Source organism: Acomys russatus, chromosome 5 (genome assembly GCF_903995435.1).
Source record: "Acomys russatus chromosome 5, mAcoRus1.1, whole genome shotgun sequence".
NCBI classification, from domain to species: Eukaryota; Metazoa; Chordata; class Mammalia; order Rodentia; family Muridae; genus Acomys; species Acomys russatus.
In genome coordinates, this window is record NC_067141.1 from 31736840 (window position 1) to 31761451 (window position 24612).

Below are 24612 nucleotides of genomic sequence, written 5' to 3' on the forward strand. Positions count from 1 at the left end.
GAAGACCCCAAGCTGGGCCTTCCCTGGCCATGTGCTCGTTCATCCTGGTAGAGCCTCCTTACTGCTCTTGCCAGACACACGCTGACTCCTCCTTGCTCACCCATTTTCCTGGCCGCCTTTGCTCCTGGGGGAAACAAAGTACTTTATGTTCCGGTTCCTTTGGTTTAGAAGGAGACTCCTGTTTTCTCAGCCCATTAGAAATTTCCGGAAAAGGATTATCACGTTTGGTTCATGAATCCAAAGCGGGGTTCCATGAACTTGAAAAGACCCCGTACTCGTGGGTTGCGTATTTGTCTTGAACCTGCTTTGAGCAGCACAGTGAGTTTTGAGACGCTGTTTACAAAAGAATGCCAGCCAGCAGAAGGTTTGGAAGTGAGATCCCCACCAGGGTCGAGCCCTTAATCATCTTGGGGATGAGATGCACCCCTCCCCGCTGGATACAGAAAGCTTCCTGGGCTCTTGCCAATAGATGCCAGCCCCATTCCTAGCGTTCTGAGTCACAACTTGTATCCTGGATGGACTCTGTAAGAACTCTGCAGGTGAACTCTCCCAGTCTTTTGAGTTCAGCAATGGGAGAAGAAAGCACTCCCTTTCCAAGGTAAGGCAGCGGAGCTCTCCCACAGATGTAAACGAGTGTCGCCGAGCACAGGAGAGGAGAACCTGTCACCACACCTGCCATAACACTGTGGGCAGCTTCCTGTGCACCTGCCGACCTGGTTTCAGGCTTCGAGCTGACCATGTGTCCTGTGAAGGTGAGCACCAGGCCAGGCCCCGCCCTCTAGACTTCAGTCCTTCTCAGCGCAGAGCCCACCACATAGTCCTGGTTCCAGCTCTCTGGGTTCCAGCCACACCCCGAGATCCTGGTTCTGCCCTGGTGGTACCAGGCCTCACCCCAACCACAGGCCCCCACCTCCATGCTAGACCCATTCTTTTTTGTTTTTTTTGTTTTTTTTTTCGAGACAGGGTTTCTCTGAGTATCCTTGGCTATCCTGGACTCACTTTGTAGACCAGGCTGGCCTTGAACTCACAGAGATCCACCTGCCTCTGCCTCCCAGAGTGCTGGGATTACAGGTGTGTGACACTAAGCTGGCTACAAGACCCGTTCTTTAATGCTCCCTTTTTTGTTATCTTATTTTACTTTTTTGCACTTCCAATACTCCTTTTTTCATTCTCACTTGCCCTTTTCCCTTTACATTTGAAAATTTTATTTACAAAAAGGTTTTATGCATATGAATGTTTTGCCTGCTTATACGTGTGTGCCTGGTGCCCATGGAGGTCAGAAAGATGGTGTTAAATCTCCTAGAACTGGAGTTACAGCATTGTGTAGGTGCTGGGAACCGAACCTGGGTCCTCTGCAATAGCAACAAGTGCTCTTAACCTGTGAGCCGTTTTTCCGTCCTGGTCAACTTTTTTTTTTTTTTAATAAAAAGGGTTTTGAGATTTTTTCGTTTTGTTTTGTTTTTGTTTTTTCAAGACAGGGTCTCTCTGTGTAGCCTTGGCTGTCTTGGACTCGCTTTGTAGACCAGGCTGGCCTCGAACTCACAGTGATCCACCTGCCCCTGCCTCCCAAGTGCTGGGATTAAAAGCGTGCGCCACCACCGCCCAGCCTTTAGTTTTTTGTTTTTTAAAGATTTATTTTATGCATATTATGAGTGTTTTGCCTGCCTGTTTGTATGTGTACCACGTGATCCAGGAGGGCCAGGAGAAGGTGTCTGATCTCCTGGGTCTGGGTCTATGGATGGTTGTGAGCCACCTTGTCAGTGCTGGGAACTGAACCTGGCCCTCTGCAAGAGAAGCCAGTGACCTTAACCTCTGAGATGGCTCCCCAGCCCCATCCTCCGACTTCTTTATCCTGTCCTTTTCCAGTCATTGCCCACAAGTGGTAAAAAGAAGAAGAAAAAAAGTAATAATGAGGAAGGTATGACATAAGACTCTGGATTCTCCATCTTCCTGACAAGGGCAGTAGGTGTTCATCTGTAGAGAAAATGCTTGCTTAGTTTCCAGGTACTTACGTGGGAGCAGGAGCATCCTTTCACGAGGTGACCAGTCTGCTGTGAAGGTGGAGGGCACCCTCTGCTGACCCTTCATCCTGAGCCCTACCTCCCCTGCAGGGAAGCCACAGCTAGATGGAAAGCAGAGAACACAGTCACACACCAGCCCATAGCAGCTGGGAGAGTTGTTTCCGGGATAGACCCTGGAGGTCTCCCAGCCTCAGGAAAACCTACGTCCCATTGTAGCTGATAAGAAGGGCTGGTGAATCTTGGGGCTGTCGAACCTCCTTGTTACTGGCTTAGGATCTAGTCTTGCCTATTAGTGCCTTTCCAGCCTTCTTCCCTTGTGGCTGTGGTCTCAGCAGTTTGTGGTCAGTTACATTATGTTGATGAGGAAACTGGTGGATCAATCTAGCACTCTCGAACCCCACTTCCTGCCCCTGATGCCTCCCTTAGGAGACCCTGTGCTTCCATTTCAGCTTTCCCGAAGGCTGTCCTGGCCCCATCTGCCATCCTGCAACCCCGACAGCACCCTGCTAAGATGTCCCTGCTCCTTCCTGAGGCAGGCCGGCCTGCTCTGTCCCCAGGACACAGCCCTCCTCCAGGGGCCCCAGGGTATCCCACTGGAATCAGAACAACCCGTCAGCCATCTACCACCCTGGTCCTACCCAATTTCTTTCCCACACAGTTGCTATCCACCCTAGAACCAAGTTCCTCCCTACTGGGGACCCTTGGACCCCCCTCAGTCCTCCAGGGGGAGGCAGTAGGGACCCCTTCCTCACCTAAGGGCCCTGAAGGTCCAAGCCTGGGAACAGGGCTCTCTTCCTGCTGGCACCTGGGAGCCACATATGAATCAGGGAGCCGCTGGAGCCAGGCTGGGTGTTCTCCTTGCCTATGCCAGGTAGGTGCCAAGTCCCCAGGCTGCCCTGGTAGAGTGTCTAGGGTCTGCCTGGCCGTGGCTGCAACTCCTGCTTATGCATCCAGGATGGAGAGGTGACCTGTGGAGAAGTGAGATGTGATGCTACTTGTTCCCACCCGATTCCCCCCAGAGATGGGGGGTGCTGCCCCTCTTGCACTGGTAAGAGCTGAGGGGGAGGGACACAGCCCTGCTCTTTCTTCCCCTAGCCTCTGGCAGCCCAAAGGCTATTTATTACTCAGCTTCTCCCACAGTCAGTTCTTGGAGTCACCTGGGAGGCTGATTCTGATTGGAGGTTCAGGGGTGAGGCCTGAGAACGTGCACCTCTATCAAGCTCCCTGTGCTGCTGCTGCTGCTAATGATGATGATGGTGGTGGTGGTGGTGGTGGTGATGATGATGATGATCTGGAATCTCACTTTGAGAAACACTTGCCTGTGTTGAAGGACTTTGCATGGAGAGCCATTCATCAGGCCACTCTTCTTGGCCTGTCTTCCCTCCCTCCCTCCCTTCCTTCTTTTCTTCCTTCCTTCCACATCCATTTTGTTATCTCTTTCCCTTGTCCTACTTGCCCTTGGCTTGCTGGAGGACAGTCATTTCACCTTCCACCCACAAGCTGGGGCTTAGTACTTAGCTAGTATGCATAAGGCAGGTCCTGATTCAATCTGCAGCACCATAAAAACAAAAATTTTTGCAGGGTGTGGCAAGGAAGTGCCTGCGTCATTGTCTCAGAGGTCATTTCTGTTTTCACTGTGTTCCACCATCTATTGGGCCCGGGTGGAAAGAGCTGAGTTCTCTTTATAAATAAGATTTTGGATCCTTTCAGGTCTCCTGCTGGGTACTTAGTGATATTTCCATTTTATGGTGAAAATAACTGAGTTGCAGAGATGCAAGGTGACACAGGCAGGGCTACTTGGGTAACTGGAGCTAGAATTCTAGGTTTGGGACCTAACCTGTCCTTTGTTATGGGGAAAAAAATGATGCTTTCTCAGGACACACTTGAATGAATACTCTTAGGGCCACTGTAGCTAATCTTGCATGTGTCTCCTGTGTTGTTTCCCAGGGGTCCTAGAACCACCCAATTCAAGGGACCTCTGCCTGCCACTCCCGGGGCATCCAGGGTGGTGAGAGAAGGTTCCAGAAGCATTATGCCTGGAAAAGTAGAGACCTCGGGTTTCCTCTTCTTTGAGGAGGCCGATGTCCCCACCTCCTGTTTGTCTTTCAAAGGCTGCTTTCACAGTGGTGCCATCCGAGGAGAAGGGGATGTGTTTTCACCTCCTGAGGAGAACTGTACTGTGTGTGTCTGTCTGGTAAGCAACCCGAGATCCCCACCACATGTTTTCTTAACCTTTGGGGCTTGTCAAGGAGGGGAATAGACAGTATGTTGAAGGTGAACTCGTTGGAAGAACGTTTGCTTCAGAACTTTGGGTCTAAAACTACTGAACTTGAGAAAGCCTTGGAAACATCTAAGCTCTGGCCAATGGACTTGGGAGGCATCTGCTGTGTGTGAGAGAGCCAGGGCAGAACAGGGTCCATCTGTTCGGGAAGGAGAAGGATGGAACTCTCTCAGGAACTTCCCAAGGGAGTCTGTTTTCTCCAGGCAAAATACTTACCACCACAACAAAGGTGCCCACATGGGGAGAGAGCGGTCTCATTAAGCTCCCTAGGCTTCTTGAGTGTTTTTGCTTCTGGCAAGTTTACTCCTCAAAGAGCAGTCATGAGCATGTCCTGTGCCAGATGCTGCCTGCATGAATTTGATTCTGAGCACACACTGTGCGTCAGGCACAGGCTTGGTGCCCTTCCTCTGTTTCTTAACCAGAGGTCCCTAGCAAGTACAGGGTGGGCGGTGTTGTCATGAATCTACAGATTCAAAGATGGAGGCTGGGAGCTGGTGGCCTGGGGTTTGAACCGAGATCTGTTACAGGTTTCATCTACCAATCCTTGTTACCACGCTCTGGCTACCTTTAAACATGGCTCCTGGGCTGGCCACAATTGTGGATGGGGTGGTGTATGATCAGGGCCACATAGACTGCCAGTAGTATTCATCTAGCTCTTACTGTGCACTAAGCACCCAGAGAATTTTATGTAGTGAGATGGGCAATGAATCCACCATGTCAGAAGCTCCTAGAGATGTGATGTTATTTGCCTAAAATCTTGTTAGTGGATTCATAGACAATGGAACTCAAGTCTAGATGACTCCAGTGTTGGAGACTTTTAAATTCTAACTTCAAAATTGTTCTTTTTTTAAAAAAAATAAGTATTCTCATTTAATTTCAGAATCTCAGAACAGCAACAGACCTTGCCCTTGTTTTTAAAAAGTGTAGTTAGACACTAAGCTAGCTAAATAACCTTACTGAGAAGGGTTAAACATAACTGGTATAGAAAATGCTCTCTCTCTCTAATCTCAGTCTCCCACAGGTGGATGAGGTGAAAGGTAAGGTAGATAAGTTCTTTAGCAGCATATATGACTAAGTCCATCAACCACCTTAACTAGAGTGTCCATTTCTGAGCCCACTAAACACAACTGGGCTAACACCAAAAGCTGTCCTTTCATAAGCCAAAGACAATGTCAGGGCTACAGTAAATAGATGCTTTTGAGATATTTCGAACCCTTTAGACATGACCCAGAGGGATCATCTTTTCACTGTAGAAGGAGCAGAGAGAGAGAGAGAGATGCTTGGGGAGGAAAAGGTGTATTTTATGCTGGGTATAGTGGCACATGCCTTTAATCCCAGCACCTGGGAGGCAGAGGCAGGCAGATCTCCGTGAGTTTGAGACCAGCCTGATCTATATTATTGAGTTCCAGGATAGACAGTTAGGGCTACATAGTGAAACCTTTTCTCAAACAAAACAGAACAGAACAGAACAGAGCAGCAGCAGCAACAACAACAACCACAACCACCCAACCTCCCCCCCCAAAAAAAACCATCAAAAAGTAAAACAGCTTTGGCTGTACTGGACTCATTTTGTAGACCAGGCTGGCCTCAAACTCACAGAGATCTGCCTGCGCACCACTATGCCTGGCTTTATTTTTTATTTTTTATTTTTATTTTTGTTTTTTGAGACAGGGTTTCTATGTGTAGCCTTGACTGTCCTGGACTTGTTTTGTAGACCAGGCTGGTCTCGAACTCACAGAGATCTGCCTGCCTCTGCCTCCCCAAGTGCTAGGATTAAAGGCATGCGCCACCACGCCCTGCTCTTGTTTTTTTACTGTTTAATTACTTATTTTAAAAGATTTATTGGCATGTTTTCATGGGTTTGAGTGTTTTGCTTGCATGTCTGTCTATGCATTACTTGTGTGCCTGCTGCCCTGAGAGGCCAGAAGAGAGAGCACCAGATCCCCTGGAACTGGGGATTCAGATGGCTGTGAGATGCCCTGTGGGTGATGGGAACTGAACCTGGCTTTGCTGAAGGGCGCAGAAGAGCTCTCAACTGCTGAGCCATTCCCCAAACCCATCATGATTTTATGTCTGTGTGTGCAAAGGTGCTCGCAGAGGCCAGAAGAAGGTATTGGATCTCTTGGGGGAATTGTGAGCCGCCTGATATGGGTTCTGGGACCAAACTCCTGTTCCGTCAAAGGGTAGAAATTGTTTTTAACCACAAATCCATCTCTCCAGCTCCTAACTTGAAACCTATTATTTATTTAGTTATTTATTGTAGAAAAAAAATCTCATTAGGTAGCCCTGGCTGGCCTGAAACTTGCAATGTAGACCAGGTTGGCCTCAAGCTCACAGGGACCTGCCTGCCTCTGCTTCCCAAGTGCTGGGATTAAAGGTATGAACCTGGCAGGGAACCTGGTCCCACCCTTGGTCCCCATCATCCTTTTTTTTTTTTTTTTTTTGCCTCCTCAGGCTGGAAATGTTTCTTGTATCTCCCCGGAGTGTCCCCCTGGTCCCTGCAAGGCTTCTCCACAGTCAGATTGTTGTACTTGTGTCCCAGGTAGGTGACTCTTGGGAACTTTTGTTGTTTGGGGGGTGGGGAATAATGCTTCTGGAGTGTGTATTGAGGTAGGAGAGTGGAGATCTACTCCTGCTCTAGAAGAGCCAGTCCAATGACACATCGCAATTAGTCTCCTCTGTGCACCTTAGCCAGACTGTGCTCATGGCTTAGCCTTCCCCTGTCCCTGCCTCTACAGCACATCCTGAGAGTAGGCAGAGGGGCTGTGAGCCCAGCCCTGGCAATGATCTGCTCCTGGGCATGGAGGAATCTATTTTAACCCACTGTGACATAAGAACATGGTTTCCTAGCACTTAGAAAACTCAGGCCTTAAGCCGGGCGTGGTGGTGCATACCTTTAATCCCAGCACTCAGGAGGCAGAGGCAGGTGGATTGCTGTGAGTTCAAGGCCAGCCTGGTCTACAGAGTGAGTCCAGGACAGGCTAACACAGAGAGACTCTATCTCAAAAAACAACAAAACAAAACAAAACAAAAACAACAACAAGAAAACCTAGGCCTTCCCGGTAACCAGGGTGACTGGGCCCTACAGAGATAAGGCCGCTGCAAATGGAAGCATCCAGACCCCTGACTCTTAGCACTTACACCTCAAAGTACAGTTACTTACTAACTAAGCCTGCTACCCTCTGGGGTGGGGCATCCCCCTTGACACACCTCTCTGTCTTCTCTCTTGTCTTTGGAACCCCTATGTCCAGGGGCTGCCTGAGGCGTCCCTTACTCCCCCAATAAAGCCCTTATTTGAGGGACAACTTGTCTATAAGACATCCACTCCTCACCTCAAAGGACAGCCCGCCTTAAACATCTCTCCCCAACTCTCATCTGCTTTACCTACTTTCTTCCTTCTCCTTTCCCAAGTCTAATGATGACGTCATCATTGGGAGGGGGATGTCCCCACCAGCATGTGCCCCTTACTGTTTGGGGTACCTGCCACCTCTTGGTCTGTTGAATCCTTGAGTTGTCACGATGAGGGGCCACTGCTTACTGCTGCCTTTGGATGAAAAACCACTTGAGACAGGTTAAGACACTGTCTAGAGACACAGGGCAGCTAGTGATGGGGATGACCTCTGACCTCTGCCTGATTCCAAAGCTAGCATTGTTAAACGATATCTTGGGCCCGTGGGTGGCTTAGTAAGGGTGCCTGACCCTGCATGTCAGGAGGGAACTGACTTCTACAAGTTGACACCTTATCTCTATGTCATGCCCCTCCCCCAATAAAGAAAGGAATTTTAAGTTTCTTTTTTTTTTTCCCCACATACAGGAGATTGGAACCCAGGCGAGTACTTTACCACTGAGCTACATCCCTGTCTCATTTAAATCTTTTTGTTTTGAGACAGGATCTCATTAAGCTGCCTGAGCTGGCCTAGGACTCCCTCTATAACCCAGTTAGCCCTTGAGCTTGCACCTCAGCCTTCCAAGGAGCTGGGGATGCAGGCTTGTGCCATCAGGCCTGGCATGCATTTCTCCCTTAACTTGAGACATTATATTATCTTTTTGTCTTGTCTTTGTGGGTTTTTTTGGGGGGGGGGATGGGGTGGTCTCACTATGTATTTTTGCCTGTCCTGGAACTCACTATGTAGGCCAGGCTAGCCTTGAACTCACAGAGCTCTGCTGGCCTCCACCTCCCTAGTGCTGGGACAAAAGGCATGAGACACCATATCTGGCTTCTTTTTTTTTAAAGTTCTTTTTGTGTAGTCAATGTGAAACCTGTGAGGTGGGAACTGTCTATACCATTGCACAGTGAAGGGCATAGCTTCAAGAGAGTCATGAATTTCGCCCTAATTAGCTCTGAGATATGAGACTTGAATCCATGGCAGCCTGAGTACATATACCTTTTGCCAGGTTTTGGGCCTGGCTTTACCCTGGGGAAGATCTTCAGATGATCTTTGCCCAGTGCCTGGCACAGCTCTCCTTGAGTTTCTCACTTTGGAGCTGTTTGGGCTCCCTCTGCCTCTTGGGTAATGGCCTCTTTTGTAGGTTTTTAGGTTGTAATTGTGTGGTGGCTGCGGTTTGGAGACTGACAAGCGTGCTGAGTTCTGGCAAGGGGCATCTGCCTCACTCCTCCTTGTCCATCTGTCCACTCTTCTTCCTGATCCATCCAGAAAGCCCTGAGCCCTTCTGCCTTTGTCTCCTGCAGGGAGATGCTATTTCCACGGCCGCTGGTACACAGACGGGGCTGTGTTCAGTGGGGGTGGTGACGACTGTACCACGTGTGTCTGCCAGGTAGGATGTGAGGTTCCTGGTGACTCAGTGGAGGATGGGTGGGCAACATAGGAATTTACCCAGGATGCTTTGCCACAGAGAAGATAACCTGCTCTGCAGCAAAAGGGAGAGATTGAGGCAGCAATCACTGTAGGATTCTCCCATGCCTTACCAGTCTCCATGAAGCCCAGTTGTCTTCAGCTCTGTATTGGTAGAACACTTACTATGATCTGGGGACACACATCCTCAGCCCAGAAGAATGCCCGTCCCCCCACTGACTGGCCTATGGTCGATGTGGACATGGCTGGGCACAGGATCCTCAAGCCTTCTTGGGAGTAGAGAGGGACAGTGGAGACCTGAGGGGTGACCAGGACCAGTCAGGTGATGTGCTGAGGGTACTGTGCTTTCTGGTTGGGACAGACAAGAGTGGGGGCAGGTGGGTTTTTCAGGAGTGTTTCTTGGGAGGGGTCCCTGGAGGCAGGCTGGGAGGTGTAATCTTTATATAGTAGTTTACCAGCTGGTGCGTGCCCTCAGGACAAACAAGCCAGGGAAGTAGTAGAGGGCAGAGAGGATGCTGGGAAGACACCTCTTCCGCTCAGCCCATGGGCAGCTCTGCACTGTGGATGGTGCCACAGAGATTGCTAGTCTAGAGGAGGGAGCTGGGCTCTCAAAGCTGTGCATCAGACAGGCATGTCTGTGCATAGAGGGCCAAGCACCTTTGCTGTCTCCGGAAGATATTTGTGCCTGACAGGTGGGAGGGGCTCCCAGACAACAGCAGACGCCCGGCATGGACTAGGCTAAGGCTTGGAGTGGTGGAGTGGCAAGAGAGGTTGATGCCTGGGGTAGTTTCCCAGCTGTGGAGCAGGGTAGATTAGAGGGATGGGAGTGGAGGGCGGTAAGAGGGAGTCTTGATGGAACTAGGTTTAAGAGAGAGGATGAGAGATGGTGGAGACCCAGCTAGGGAAGGAGGAACACCCCAGGGCCTTCTTTCTGCTCCTCTGTCTCTCTGGACATCGGTCACCTTTACTTGGGGATAGAGGATAGCTACCTGTCAGCCTTCTCTTCAGCCTATGCAGCCCAGGGCTGGGAGGCACCCTCACTGAGGCATGCTCTTGCCCCTCTTCCAGAATGGGGAGATAGAATGCTCCTTCACACCGTGTCCAGAGCTGGAGTGCCCCAGAGAGGAGTGGTGGCTGGGCCCAGGGCAGTGCTGTTTTACCTGTCGGGAGCCCACACCCACCACAGGTGAGGTCCGGCTGCATGGCCCTCAACACAGGGTTCAAGTGCATGTGGACTGATGGTGTGTGCGTGCGCGCGCGCGCGTGCGTGCATTAGTGGTATGAACATGTGTGTTTTATACATGAACACTGTTTGAGAGTTGCAACTATGTAAGCATGTAAGTTTGTATGTGCCTTGGAAGGGTGCTTTTTATGAGTGTACCTGTGGGTATGTATAGCTGTATATGTGTTGGCGTATGAATGACATTTGTATGAATGTATGGTTTTAAAATTATCTGTATTATCAGTAGGCCCAGCTAGCAATCAGTTAAGATACAGACACTTGTTATATTTTAAAATAGCCTTAGCTAACCTGGGGCAGGGCAGATATCAATCCTCTAAACTACCTCCCACAATAAGGCAGGTATGGGATGCCTGCCTCAATCCCATGCCATCTGCTTCCAATAACTTCTATCAAGCTACCTCCCATCCATCTGGGCCGGATTCTCCATCCAAGCCAGTTATGTGCTTCTCCTCCATCTAACCCGTGACGGTCTTCCTTTCTCTCCTCTCTCCTCTGGGGTCTCTCTCTTCTTCCCAGGATTCCTCTTTCTCCTTCAGGAACCTTAGCTACACCTCTATCTCCTCTGCCCTGCCCAGGTGGGATGGTTTTTTAATTAATTAAAAGGTGGGTCACCGAGACAGCAAGCAGTAATTAGCGTCAAAATACACCAGTCCATCCCCCAACATGAATGTGTCTGTGTTTTATATAATATACCTGCAAATGCACACTTCTCCGTGTGTTTGTGCCAGCTCCTTGCGATGTGTGCGCATAACATGCTGTGTATGTTTTTGTGCAAAGTGAGTGTCTGTGACTGTGTGTGTGTGTGAATCTGTTGTCTGTGAGTGTGTCTGTTTTTGAGTGTGCCTGTGTGTCTGATGTATGCGTGTGCCTTCTTATATGTGCTCACTATGGCCCGGAACTCACAGAGAGTTGCCTGCCTCTGCCTCCCGAGTGCTGGCATGTGTGCTACCACACTCAGCTTGAAAAGTATGCATACATTTTAAGCATACAGTTGTGTGTGTGGTTTGTGTGGTATGTGTGTCTGTGAATATGAGTTTCATGTTTAGAAGTGTGGTGCTGTAGTTCTGGCGGGCATTCCTGCCTGCTGTGGTTTGTTTGTTTGTTTGTTTGTTTGTTTGTTTTTGTGGCTGTTGTGGGTCCACTGAGCATACATCACCCGTCTCTCTGCCAAGTGTCTTTTCCTTTTGCTACCTCTCCTGCCAGGCTGCTCTCTTGATGACAACGGGGTTGAGTTTCCGATTGGACAGATCTGGTCGCCTGGTGATCCCTGTGAGTTATGCGTCTGCCAGGTGAATGACAGCCTGCTCTCCTTCAACTGCTTTACCTCCCAGACAGAGGCAGGGCAGCTGCCAGCCTGACTCCCTCCTAGTCAGGGTGAGCCCCACTTGTCCTGCTTTCAACGGAGGATTGAGGACAGTAGAGCTTGGCTGCTGCCTTGGATGCTATGGGTGACTCTGCTTGGGTAGGGAGCTGCTGCCTGAGGGTCTTCCTCAGGAGACTTCAGAGATGGTGGCCTGGGGGTGTGGCTAGCTTAGGTAGCTGGGGTGCCGTGTCTGTGTCATGTGATCTTTCATCCTGACTCGCACTTTGTCATAGCTAAATCAGAATGTGTACTTGAAAGTCAAATATGGGGCCGGAGAGATGGCTCAGAGGTTAAGAGCACTGGCTGTTCTTCCAAAAGTCCTGAGTTCAATTCCCAGCACCCACAGGGTGGCTCGTAACCATCTATAGTGAGATCTGGTGCCCCCTTGTGGCTGTCAGGTGTGTATATGCAGGCTAAATATTGTATAAATAATAAGTAAATAAATCTTTAAAGAAGAAGGAAAAAAAAAAGTCAGATGTGATTGCTTACAAAAAACTGCACAATGTTTCCCTTTCTACTGTGAGTGTTTGGGTCCCTGAAGGCTTTATTCCTCCAAATAAAGTAGGATGGGGGTGGTGTGTCATTCGGGCCCCTCTCAGTCATACAGGGTCTCCAGGCACCACACCTTAATCTCCAGATGGTTGCTGTTCAGGGTGCTTTGTGGGAAGCTGGCCTGAGCATACCTGCTGTAGTCAGATGGAAAGTAAAAGACACCCTCTGTTCATCTTCCCCTTTGTAACTGGTCCTGGCATTCGTTTTACAAGAGAGTGAAATAAGAGGCCATAAATATTCAAATTCTTAAGAAGGGGTGGGGGGTGTGGAGAAAGAAGAGAAAAGGAAGAAACCTCGTATGCCATTTTGGTCTTCTGAAATAGGCATTTCCGGTGGAATAGTTTTCTATAAAAATAGGATTTTATTGTTCTCCATAGGTTTGGGGTGAGCCAGGGTTCCAGGAAAATGCTGAGAAGAATGTGGGGGCAGGAGAGATGGTATGGAGTTGGCTGCTGCTGAGGGATAGCATAGGAAACAGAGGACACAACATCCCAGTTCAGACTTCTTTCTCTTGAAATAGACAAAACCTTCTGGAAGATTCTATCACCTGTGCTCAGCAGCTAGTGATAGTCACGGGGGAGGAGTGAGGAGGACCGGCCACTCCCCAGCCTCATCCTTGAGTGCAAGCCACGTACAGTGGGCGGTGTTATCTTTTCCCCCGCTGCCCCAAGTCTTGGTGACGTTCCTTCTTCCTTTAGGCAGATGGCTCCGTGAGCTGCAGGAGGACTGACTGCGTGGACTCCTGTCCTCACCCCATCCGGATCCCTGGACAGTGCTGTCCTGACTGTTCAGCAGGTAACCATGTCCAGGCCCCACCTCACCTGTGCAGCAATCCTCAGGGCTCCTGGAGTCCCTGCCTGCTTTGCCTCAGGCCCCTCTGCACTGAGCATCCCTGGAGCCTCATTTCCCTCACTCCTGTGTAGCACCCACAGCCCAGAGAAGTCAAGTGGCTTGCCTGAGGCAAGGCCTCCATGCTGGGCCCACATACACAAATCCAGAGCTTATAGTCCTCGTGGAGTCACATAAGAAGCAGACATGGAAGACTGGGCCAGTGAGAGGAAGCACCAATAAGGCTAGGTTTTCTTACACAGTAGGGTTTTTTTTTTGTTTTTTGTTTTTTGTTTTTTTTTTTTTACCTTTTCCACTATTTCAAAATTAAGTTTTTCATAGAAAAGCCATAGAGTGAGAATACATTTTTAAGAAGCTCACCTCTGTTTCTGACATGCACACCTTTTGAAATACTTTTTTTTTTTTTTTTTTTAATCTTTCCCTAAGGGTTGGGCTTGTTGATAGATGCCTGTAACCCCAGTACTTGGGAGAAAGAGACAGGAGGATCAAGCCTGGGCCAGATAGCAAGATTCAATCTCAAAAAATAAGATAAAATAAAATGAAACCAACCGTATAATGTTGAAGGGTACAGTTCAGTGCATAAGACTCTGGGTGCCAACCCTGGCACTCCAAGTACAGACAAACAAACAACAACAACAACAAGAAAAAGCCCCAGGTAAAATAAAAGTTAAATATTTTCCTAATGTCTCACCTGCTTTTGTAATATATATATATATATATATGTGTGTATATATGTGTATAGCTTCAACTTTTCCAGTTAAAGTACCGAGTTTGGAATAAGCTTGCTGTATAAGACTACCCTTCTTCCAACACATACTCTATGCACCAGATTCAGGCTGTAAACTCTATATTTTAACTGGAAACAGAAAGCAGCCAGCACTCATTCCAAGGATGCTTATCGCCTGCCTAACCTCTGAGCTGCCTGGAGAGGTGCTGGGCCTGAGCCTTGCTATCCAGACAGACTTCCAACCTTTGCCCTGGCTGGGCTGCTCACCACGTGCTCTGTTTGGCAGGCTGCACCTACACTGGCAGAATCTTCTACAACAATGAGACCTTCCCATCGGTGCTTGACCCCTGTCTGAGCTGCATCTGCCTGGTATGCACCACCCAACCTGACCCCCCAAACCCAGCGTGAGCTTCTGAACCCCAGAGAAGGGTCACCTGTGGTTCTGGTGAAAGCCGTCTCTGGCAGCCCGTCTACCATGACTCTTTTTTGTCTTTGTTTTTTCAAAACAAACAGTGTTTCTTGTACAGCCCTAGCTGTCCTGAAACTCATTCTGTAGACCAGGCTGGCCTCAAATTCAGAGAGATCTGCCTGCCTCTGTCTCCTGAGTGCTGGGATTAAAGGTGAGTACCACTACCACCTGGCCCTAGCACCATTCTTTTTTTTTTTTTTTCAAAACAAGGTTTCTCTGTGTAGCCTTGCTTGTCCTGGATTCACTTCGTAGACCAGGCTGGCCTTGGACTCACAGTGATCCACCTGCCTCTGCCTCCCAAGTGCTGGGATTAAAGACCTGCACCACCATGTCGGACACTAGTATAATTCTTTAGCCAGGGTCAGGGAATCATTTGAAAACTCTGGCTGGTCCAGTATCCCAGCTCCTGGGTTGCCAAACTCAAGAAATCTCATCATTTCTAGATGCGGGAACTAGCCAAGTCATTTCCCCATGGCTAGTTAAAGGGCCAGGCACTGAACTTAGGATATTCACTACTGGATCCACACTTACACTCTAGAGCCAGCCCACCCCTTGCTCCATAAAGCATGTTGGGTTAGTGCACACTGAATTTTCATATTTGGAAAATGAAGGACATAAGTCTCATCCCTTCTCATGCTGGTATAGTTGATGCTTGGTGGGAGCTGCTGTGCACAGTGGCAGGGTGTCTTTGGGGTGTATGTGAGCCTCAGCCCCAGTTAAGTGTGAAAAGGGACAAGGTCAACACATGGATTGAGAAATGCAGGGTAAATATCTCTGCGGCCTCTGAGGGACCCGCTACCCACTGGCCCTGTATATATTCTCAGCCACTTGCTTTGAGAAATGCTGCTTCTGGGCCCTTTCTTCTCAGTTTATTTTTCTTATGATGCTGGGGATGGAACCTAGGGCAGTGTATCACTAAGCCACACCCTAGGTCACTCCCTCCCTCATTTGTTTGTTTGCTTGTTTGCCGCTGAGCTTTTCTTGTTAATTCTGCATTTGTTCCACGGGTCACTATTGTCAGGTGACCCAGTGGATAAAGTCAGGCCTTGTTCTTGAGAGGTTATGAAGGACCCTACATGAGAAAACGTTACCCCTCTATACCCCCTATCCCACCATGGACCGCCAATGCTGCTTTCTAGAAGGGTCCCCCTTGTTGTATGTCCTAGGCCTTCCCTGGCATCATACTAACTGACCTCAGTGAGGGGCCATGTGTGTTTTGTGTCCTACAGCTGGGCTCGGTGGCTTGTTCACCTGTGGACTGTCCCATCACCTGTACCTACCCCTTCCACCCAGATGGCGAGTGCTGCCCTGTCTGCCACGGTGAGTGGGAGAAGCCACCCAGATCCAAGTCTCCCAGGTGGACCTGGATCTCATCCTTCTGTCTCTTCTGTCTCTGCAGACTGCAACTTCGAAGGGAGGAAGGTGATGAATGGCCAGGTGTTCACCTTGGATGAGGAGCCTTGTACCCGGTGCATCTGCCAGGTGAGCTGGCCTGAGGGCCTGGGGCTGCCAGCCAGGCCTACAAGTCACACATGGAACCCCAAGCTCATCTTTCTACTTGTCATGGGCTCATGAACCATCAGGGTACCTTTGCCTCTGGCCACGCATCCCTCTTTGGAGGTTCAGATGAAGGTGTCTTGCCAGGGCTGGCATTGCCTTTCATCCAGACCAGAGCCTAGGTATTTGGGCATCTACCCAACATTTTTCTGCGTGTCCCGCTACTGGCATAAGAGGCCCTGGAGAGCTCTGCCTACAGGTGGGCAGGATACTCTGGGCTTTCTCACGTGTGTCTTTCTGTTTCTTCAGCTGGGAGAGGTGAGGTGTGAGAAGATGCCCTGCAAGCCGGTCTGTACTGACCCCTCCTGCCCAGGTAAGCAGTCCCTGAGCCTGACCTTTCCTTACCATCTTCTGCTATAAACCTCAGAAAAAGGCCTTGGGAAGGGCTGCCAGGGAGACCCAGGCTCAGACAGATTGGCTGGAGGTCATACAGTTGTGGTGGGCTGTTCTGGGTTGTTGTTATAAAATACCACAGTGTGTTGTGTGGCCCCAACCCCCCCCCCTTTTTTTTTTTGTCTGTGTGGTGTGCTATGGCTTAAGTTCAGAGCCCTGTAAAGCTGTAAAGGCTAGGCTAGTGCTGCACCCTGAACCGTCCCCAGCCTCATCCACTCCTCAACTCCTCATCCCCCCAATGCCCCGCTTTTTTTTTTTTTTTTTTTTTGAGACAGGAGTTTTATGTTGCAGAAGCTGGCCTTAAACTCGTGATTTAAACAGTTCTCCTGCTTCAGCCTTGTGAGTGCTGAGACGGCAGTCATGTGCCACCAGACTTGGCTGGTCCATGTGGTTCTTTACTGCCCAGTTACAAATAGGCCCCGGTGATCTGTTGTGCAGCTCCGAGGTCTTGATGTGGTCCACAGCTGGCTACTTAGGAAAGCTTCGCCTTATCTATGAGACCTCAAATACGTCTGTAACTGTGGATGGAACTGAACCTTATATGAAAGCACTGTCAAACCAACAACAGAGAGGTCCCTAAATGACTAGACTACTGGTAGTACAAACAGTACGGATACAGTGGGCAAAGCGTGAGTCACAGCCTGAGCAAGACAGGGTGGGATGGATCTCATTCTGCTATTCATAATGGCACACAATACAAAACATGTGAGTTGTTTATATCTGAGACTTTCTATTTACTACTTAAAAACCACAGTTGATCATGACGATGGAAGTGGCAGAAAGCAACACGTTGGTTAAGGGGGAGCTACCCTATTCTCTCAAGTTTGTTTTCCTATGCCCTACCTTCTCCGTTCATCGGGTTCCCTCCCCACGCCCTTGCACCCCTCCCATCTTTCTTTCCTTGTATTCTGATTTCCCTGCGCCTCCTTTCTTCCCCTTTTCCATGTTTCTTTCCTTTCCTTCCAGACACCTGTAATGAACCTTCTGTGGAAAGTTCTGGGACAACTTTCTTTTTTCTTTTCCAAATCCTATGGGTTATGTCAGAACTTCATGGTTGACAGTGGAGGCAACTGGGTCAGAGAGTGGCATGGGTAGACGGGGTGTCTCACAACACACTGCTATACCCTGGTGCTGAAGGAGGAAGCGCGTGAGGCAGATGGCTCCCACGGTCTTCAAAACTGCTTAGGGCATCAATGTTTTTCCAGTTTACTCTATGCACAGATGTGTCTTCTTTATATGTTTTCAACTTCTAGAAAGATGGTAGGTTTTCCCACTGTCCTATGGCCAGCAATGCTTCCTGGGAAATGTCTGTTTCATGTCTTTGGCCTCCGGGAAGGGACAGGGCTGGGAACAGTGCTGGGACAACTGGTGACTTGGAGGATCATGCTTCCTTTTACTCACCACATGCTTCTCTACGTGGAGAGCTATCATGCCCTCATCTTCCCAGAGCCGCTGTCACCAGCGCACCAGACAGCCATGGAGCAGACACCCGTTGAGCAACTCAACTGGAATGCTTGGGCTGGAGGGCCAGTGTTATCTCTGTTTTCCAGATGGAGTCATAGAGCCTGAGGAAAGGAAAGGAAGTTGGTTTGTTTTTTTTTGTTTTCTTTTTTCTTTCTTTCAGTTTTTTGAGACAGAGTTTCTCTGTGTAACAGAGCCCTGGCTGTCCTAGACTCTCTTTATTGACCAGGATGGCCTTGAACTCACAGAAATCTGTCTGCCTCTCTCTCCTGAGTGCTGGGATTAAAGCATGCACCACCACACCCAGTGGGAAGGACGTTTTTTAATTGGTGGTATTAGACTTTTCTTATCCTTTGCTTCCTGGCACTTCTCCATGTGGGGGAACTAAGACCCAAAGAGGACACATGCTAAGTCAACTTCTTTTCCCAGAATGCACTGCCTCAGCTCACCCACCTCACTCCTATTTCCACTCACAGCTCTCTGTAAAAGGAATATCACTGTTTCATTGAAAGAGAATGGGATTGCCTCTATTTGATGACTTAAAAATAACACAAGAGAGTCAGGGTGGCAGCAGTGGTGGTGGCAGCAGTGGTGGCGGCGGCAGCAGCAGCAGCAGCAGCATTGGTAGTGGCACCCAACTTTACTCCCAGCACTAGAGAAGCAGAGGCAGGCGATCTCTGTGAGTTCAAGGCCAGCCTGGTCTACAAAGCGAGTCCAGGACAGTCAAGGCTACACGGAAAAACCCTGTCTCGAAAAACCAAAACAACAGCAAAACTGAAACCCAAAACATACCACACCACACCACAACACACACACACCAAACAAAAACAAAAACAAAAACAACTTAATGAACCAAAAAACCCCACAAGCATACGACTCAATGATTTCTAGCTATGTGCAGCTGCCCTCTGGAGGACTTTCACAGTACAGCAGTGGGCGCTGGAGCATCCACCCCTCCTCAGGCAAACCTTTGGTTTTTGTCTGTTTGTTTTTAAGACAGAGTTTCTCTGTGTAATAGCCCTGACTGTCCTGGAACTTTGTAGACCAGGCTGGCCTCGAACTCACAGAGATCCACCTGCCTGTGCCTCCTGAGTGCTGGGATTAAAGGCGTGCGCCACCATGCCCTGCTCAGGCAAGCCTTTCTTTCTTCCTTCCTTCCTTCCTTTCTTTCTTTTTTAAAGCTTTATTTATTTATTATGTATACAGTGTTCTGCCCGCATGCCAGAAGAGGGCACCAGCTCTCATTATAGATGGTTGTGAGCCACCATGTGGTTGCTGGGAATTGAACTCCAGGACCTTTGGAAAAACAGACAGTGCTCTTAACCTCTGAGCCATCTCTCCAGCCCAGGCAAGCCTTTCTTAATGTTCATGCCTTCTTCGTTTTCACCGCCTAGTTTCTTTTTGCTTAGCTTCCTTTTCTCCTGTGAACCACACACTCTTACAGGATAAGGAGAGGTGGCAGGCCGAGAATGTGATTCATTCACTCAGCGTTCACTGCCCTTGTCTGGTATGCACGAAGCCCTGGTCCAGCCCCCAGTTCCACAGGCATTACCTAATGTACCTAGTGATGCATGCCTGTAATCCTAAAGCAGGAGGATTAAAAAATCAAGTTTGCTTGGCTTGGTGGCACAAGCCTTTAATTCCAGCAGGCAGGCAGGCAGATCTCTGTGAGTTCAGGGCCAGCATGGTCTATATACTAAGTTCCATGACAGCCAAGGCTACATAGAGACATTCTGTCTTTAAAAAAAAAAAAAGTCAAGTCATCTTTGGCTATATGGAAACGGTTTCAAACATTTTTACAAAAATAGATTGTCTATTTTTGGATAGCTTTAGGTTTATAGCAAAATTGAGTAGAACATACAGCATTCCTGTATTCTCTGATTCCACATATCCATTTTCCCCTCTAGCAACACCCCACAGCAGAGTGATATGCATCTGCTATCATTGGTGCACCCAAGGTGAACTGTCATTGACACCTGCCGACTATAGCTGGCCTGAGGGTTTAGGCTAAGACATCCTGTGCAGTCTTGCATCTGGTCCTCAGTCTTGTGGGATGCCCATTTTGCAAGTGGGAAAACAGAGGTCTGGTACTAGACTTTCTCCTTCCTATTTTTTTCTCTCTCTAGCACTCCTCTATATGGGGGGAAACTAAGACCCAAAGAGGAGACATTTCCCAAAAATCACACTGCGAGTCCCTGGGAGGGTCACCTTAGTGAACTGTTCACTTCCATTCCTGGGTTTTTTGTTTGTTTGGTTTGGTTTGTTTGTTTGTTTTTTTTTGTTTTTGTTTTTGTTTTTTTTTTTTTGGCTTTTCGAGACAGGGTTTCTCTGTGTATACTTGGCTGTCCTGGACTCACTTTCTAGACCAGGCTGGCCTCGAACTCACAGCAATCTGCCTGCCTCTGCCTCCCAAGTGCTGGGATTAAAGGCATGCGCCACCAACGCCCGGCTCCATTCCTGGTCTCTTTCCAGGCTTCCGCCCATGGAGGTCGGAGGCAGGTCATTATGGTCCTCACCAAGTGCACTGCATCCCCTCTGAGGATGGAGTATGGCATCTATCCCCAGAATGGTACATTTAACTAGAATGAACCCTTGTGACTGTTTCTCTTCCCTATCCAGATTCCCTGTTTCCTCCCAAAGAAAAACAGCAACCCTCCCCTCATGGAGACCTTGTCAAAGCTGCTCGGAGCCCCCGTGGAGACACCGAAGTCCCTGCCAACTGTAGCTCCTGCCCAGGGCCCCCATCAGCATCCCCGGCAAGGCCCATGGTCCAGCTCCTGCAGCTTCTCTTAAGAACAAACCTTTCTAATGTACAGACTGCACCCCCAGGCCTGCCAGCAGCCCAGACCTCATCTTCATCCCTGTTGGAGCCAGAGGGCATGTTTCTGGAGGAGCCTGGAGCCTCCCAGCCTCCTGAGCCTTCATCAAGGTCTTCTGTCTCTCCTGGACCCTCCACTCTACCTCCAGCCATTCCAGGGACTCCTTGGTCACCTGCCACCCCAGACAGCTCCTCCTCAACCTTTGGGGCTCAGATAGCATTCCGGTGGCCTCTGTCTGCCACTCACTTGACTGAGGCAGAAGCACCTTCAACGAATAATCCTGACCTCTCAGAGACCCTCACCAACACTTTGAGGCCTCAAAGGCTCTCTGCAGCTCTCCTGGACACTCACAACCCTGCTCGCCAACAGCCCACAACAGACACCTCAGAGAAGGAAGAGCCTACCACCTGATCACCATGCAGGGGACATGCCAGTTAGAGCTCTCTGCCAATGGCCTGGTGTGTGTGTGACTCCGGAGGTAAACCCAGTGGGTGCAGAGACCTTAGAATGAGATGGTCTATCTTTAAATCAAGGAGAGAGGCCACAGAAGAACTAGCCCACACATCCTTGACTTTGGATTTTTAGCCTCCAGAGCTGTGAGATCGTAAATTTCTGTTTAGCCCCACCCTTGTTTGTGGTTTTGGTTCAAGCGGCCCTGATATATTACGTCAGCAGTGCCCACTCTTGCTCAGGCAGAGTCATGCCTAGTGTGATCCTGTCACTGCACACTCTTGACCTTGATGTCACTTAGCAGCATGGCTGTCATGAGGCTTTGCTTTCAACACTGATTTCACATAATGTTCATCATTCGTTCCAAGATGTGTTCAGAACATACGCTATGTCCCCACCTCTAATTTAAACACCAGGCCACTAACTCTGTCCTCACAAGTTCACAGTCCAGGGCAGGGCACAGCTGCTCAGAAGATCAATGTGTGAAATTGGGCCGTCACAGCCAGTCGGGGGTGGGGCCAGAGTCTGGTGAGTGAGGGCCAGAGCTTGCTCCCTATTGTTTTCTATGTAGTCCAGACTCACCACTTTTACAGCAGTAGATGACTTCCTGTTTCTAATTCCCTGCTTGTAGAATCTGAGTGGGGGTGGGGGTTGCTTCCAACTTTTCCTGTTATATGTAGATTCCATGGGAAAATCATTACAGTCAACAAATAATTTATAGGTAATAAATTAGTAAATAAACATATTTGCCACAGTGGGATTAACAGGTTTAAAGGCAGGTCGGCTAAAAGTCAGTCACTTTGCGTGCGTTGCTAAGTAACCACACAGGTTAGAAGGGATGAGTAAAACCAGACACAATGATGCCTGCATCAGTGTCTGTGTGTAGTACCCACAATGGCCAGAAGGTGTCAGCACTTAGCTGACCCACACCAGTGGCTGTTTCTTTTTTCAGGTTTTTTTGAGACAGGGTTTCTCTGTGTAGCTTTGGCTGTCCTGGACTTCCTTTGTAGACCAGGTTGGCCTTGAATTCACAGTGCATGGTGGCACATACCTTTAATTCTGGCCCTTGCGAGGCAAAAGCAGGCAGATCTCTTAGTTCTAAGCTAGCTTGGTCTACATAGTTCCAGGAGAGCCAGGGTTATGTAGGGAGATCCTGTTCTCAAAAACAACAGCAATTACCACCTCCCCAAAAACAAACAAAACACTCCCTCCCCAAAACAACACCAAAAGAAAAACAGAAATATTTAGCTTTACTTCCCTTATCTAAGCATTGGCTAAGTTCCTGGGAGAACTGCCTTCTCTAGAACTTACTCTGAGTGTCGCCGTCTGTCTTGTGTCTGTCATGCTTTTAAAGGGAGTGGATCACGACCCTACGTGACAAGCTGAGCTCTGAAGGCTGTTATGATTAATTCATTGTCTTTACATAAGATCAGAGGATAACACCTTTTTTTCCCCCTGCTGTCATGGTGAGGGACACTGGAGGTGGGGATGGGAGCCAAGGACAGATGAATTCTGAGGACAGATGGTCTCTGGGACCATTGTAGGGAGGCAGGTGGATGGTTCTTTTGTGTTGTCCTTTCAGACCTTGTAGCCTCTGTGCACATCGCGTGTGGCTGGAAGTCCTTCCTCCCGCTACTTGAAAAATTCCTCATGTCATCCCTCCTGGCTCTGTGACGTCTCCTGCCACTGTATCTGTCCCTTGATCTGTCTCTGTGACTCAAAGGCAAGTTCCCAGGGGGGTTTCTATCCAGGGTGTACCACCACGGGCCTGACAAGTAGATGCCCAGTGACTGTGGACCGCATGAGCTGATGCCGAGCAACAGCTTTTGCAGTGTGATGCATTGAAACAGGTCCTGAGTGTTGCTTTGTTCTTCTTGCTCCCTTTTTTTTTAAAAAAAAAATCTTCTAAACTTTATTTGTATATGAATGCTTTATCTGCCAAAGAGGGCATCAGATCACATTATGGATGGTTGTGAGCCACCATGTGGTTGCTGGGAATTGAACTCAGGACCTCTGGAAGAGCAGGTGGCACTTTTAACCACTGAGCCATCTCTCCAGCCCCCTTCTTGCTCCTTTTGCTCCCTGTCCAGACTGGGCTTGTAGGAAAAGCCATCCCAAGTTAAACACACCCTCTTTTGTTTTAAAAAGGGTTTTAAAAGATTTATTTAAGTGTTTTGCCTGCATATATACACACCATGTGCCTACATGGAGGTCAGAGGAAGACACTCCATCCTCAGGAATTGGTGTTACAGATGGTTGTGAGCTACCAGGTGGGTGCTAGGAACCAAACCCAGGTCCTCTGCAAGAGCAACAAGTGCTCTTAACTGCTGGGCCATCTCTCCAGCCCATAAGTATGTCAGGTTTTGACAGTCTAAATCAAGTGTTCCAACAGCTGTGCCCAGAAAGGTTTGGGATGGCTCACCTCAAATAATAACCTTTTTTGGTGGGTGGGTGGCAGCTACTCATGATTGAACCTGGTGCTTTGCTGATACCAACCAAGTAGTCTACCACTAAGCTGTAGCCTCAGTCTTTTTTTTTTTTTTAAGGATTTATTTATTATGTATGCAGTGTTCTGCCTTCATGTACACCTGCATACAAGAAGAGGGCACCAGATCTCACCATAGATGGCTGTGAGCTACCATGTGGTCGCTGGGAGTTGAACTCAGGACCTCTGGAAGAGGAGTGGGTGCTCTTAACCTCTGAGCCATCTCTCAATCCCCCCAGTCCTCCTTTTACTTTTTTTCTTTAAAAAAAAAGAAAAGGTTTTATTTATGGGTATGTCTGTCTGCACACATACACGAGGGCACCAATGGAGGCCAGCAGTGGGTACCAGATCTTTTGGAGGTAGAATTCAGTTGTTTGTGTACTGGGATCTAAGTCTGGTCCTCTGATAGAACAGTAAGTGGTGCCATCTCTCCAGATCCTCTTTTACCTCTTGGCTGGAGACAGAGTATTGCTAAATTACCCAGGCTGGCCTTGAACTCACTCTATAGCCCAGAAAGGCTTGAAGCTTGTGGATCCTCCTGCCTCAGCCTCTCCAGGTGCTGAGATTACTGGTCTGTGCCACCAGGCCCAACATCCAGAAGCTGTGTTTAATTATCCTTTAAGCATCTTTCTGAATGGGATGGGGGTAGACACCAGAAGAGTTAGATTAAGCCCTCTTATCTGTCTAGAACATCCTTTGCCACTTTCATCAGTGACTACTTCTCATTGCAGCCCCGTGGTTCCAAATAAAACTTCCAGGGGCTGGAGGGGTGGCTCAGAGGTTAAGAGCACTGTCTGTTCTTCCAAAGGTCCTGAGTTCAATTCCCAGCAACCACATGGTGGCTCACAATCATCTACAGTGAGATCTGGTACCCTCTTCAGGTGTGCAAGTTCATATGTGGCAGGCAGAATACTGTATAAATAATAAATAAAACTTAAAAACAAAACAAAACTTCCAATCACCTCCAGGTCACAGATGAGACCATCTCTTTTCCCTTTGTCCAAAATAGTTGGTCCAGATAGACACACTACTCCTAGTGGACCAATCAGAGTTCTCTCTGCTACGCTGGGATTTTTTTTTTTTTTTTTTTTTTTTTAATCATCTGAGTCTTTCCTGCTTAGATACCTT

The 24612-nt window shown here is 48.7% G+C and overlaps 1 protein-coding gene across 1 annotated transcript in view; it reads left to right on the top strand.

The window, feature by feature from the left end:
- Vwce (von Willebrand factor C and EGF domains) overlaps positions 1–21017 on the top strand; it is a 30587-nt gene extending 9570 nt beyond the window's left edge. Inside the window, exons 7-20 of the mRNA XM_051146148.1 lie at positions 624–752; positions 2471–2892; positions 2976–3069; positions 4133–4215; positions 6757–6844; positions 8993–9078; positions 10185–10302; positions 11563–11648; positions 12973–13069; positions 14137–14219; positions 15549–15639; positions 15719–15801; positions 16126–16189; positions 20350–21017. Coding sequence (XP_051002105.1) covers positions 624–752; positions 2471–2892; positions 2976–3069; positions 4133–4215; positions 6757–6844; positions 8993–9078; positions 10185–10302; positions 11563–11648; positions 12973–13069; positions 14137–14219; positions 15549–15639; positions 15719–15801; positions 16126–16189; positions 20350–20960 — 2135 coding nt within the window. The 3' untranslated portion in view covers positions 20961–21017. The remainder of the gene's footprint in view (positions 1–623; positions 753–2470; positions 2893–2975; positions 3070–4132; positions 4216–6756; positions 6845–8992; positions 9079–10184; positions 10303–11562; positions 11649–12972; positions 13070–14136; positions 14220–15548; positions 15640–15718; positions 15802–16125; positions 16190–20349) is intronic.
- The last annotated feature ends 3595 nt before the right edge of the window (positions 21018–24612 follow it).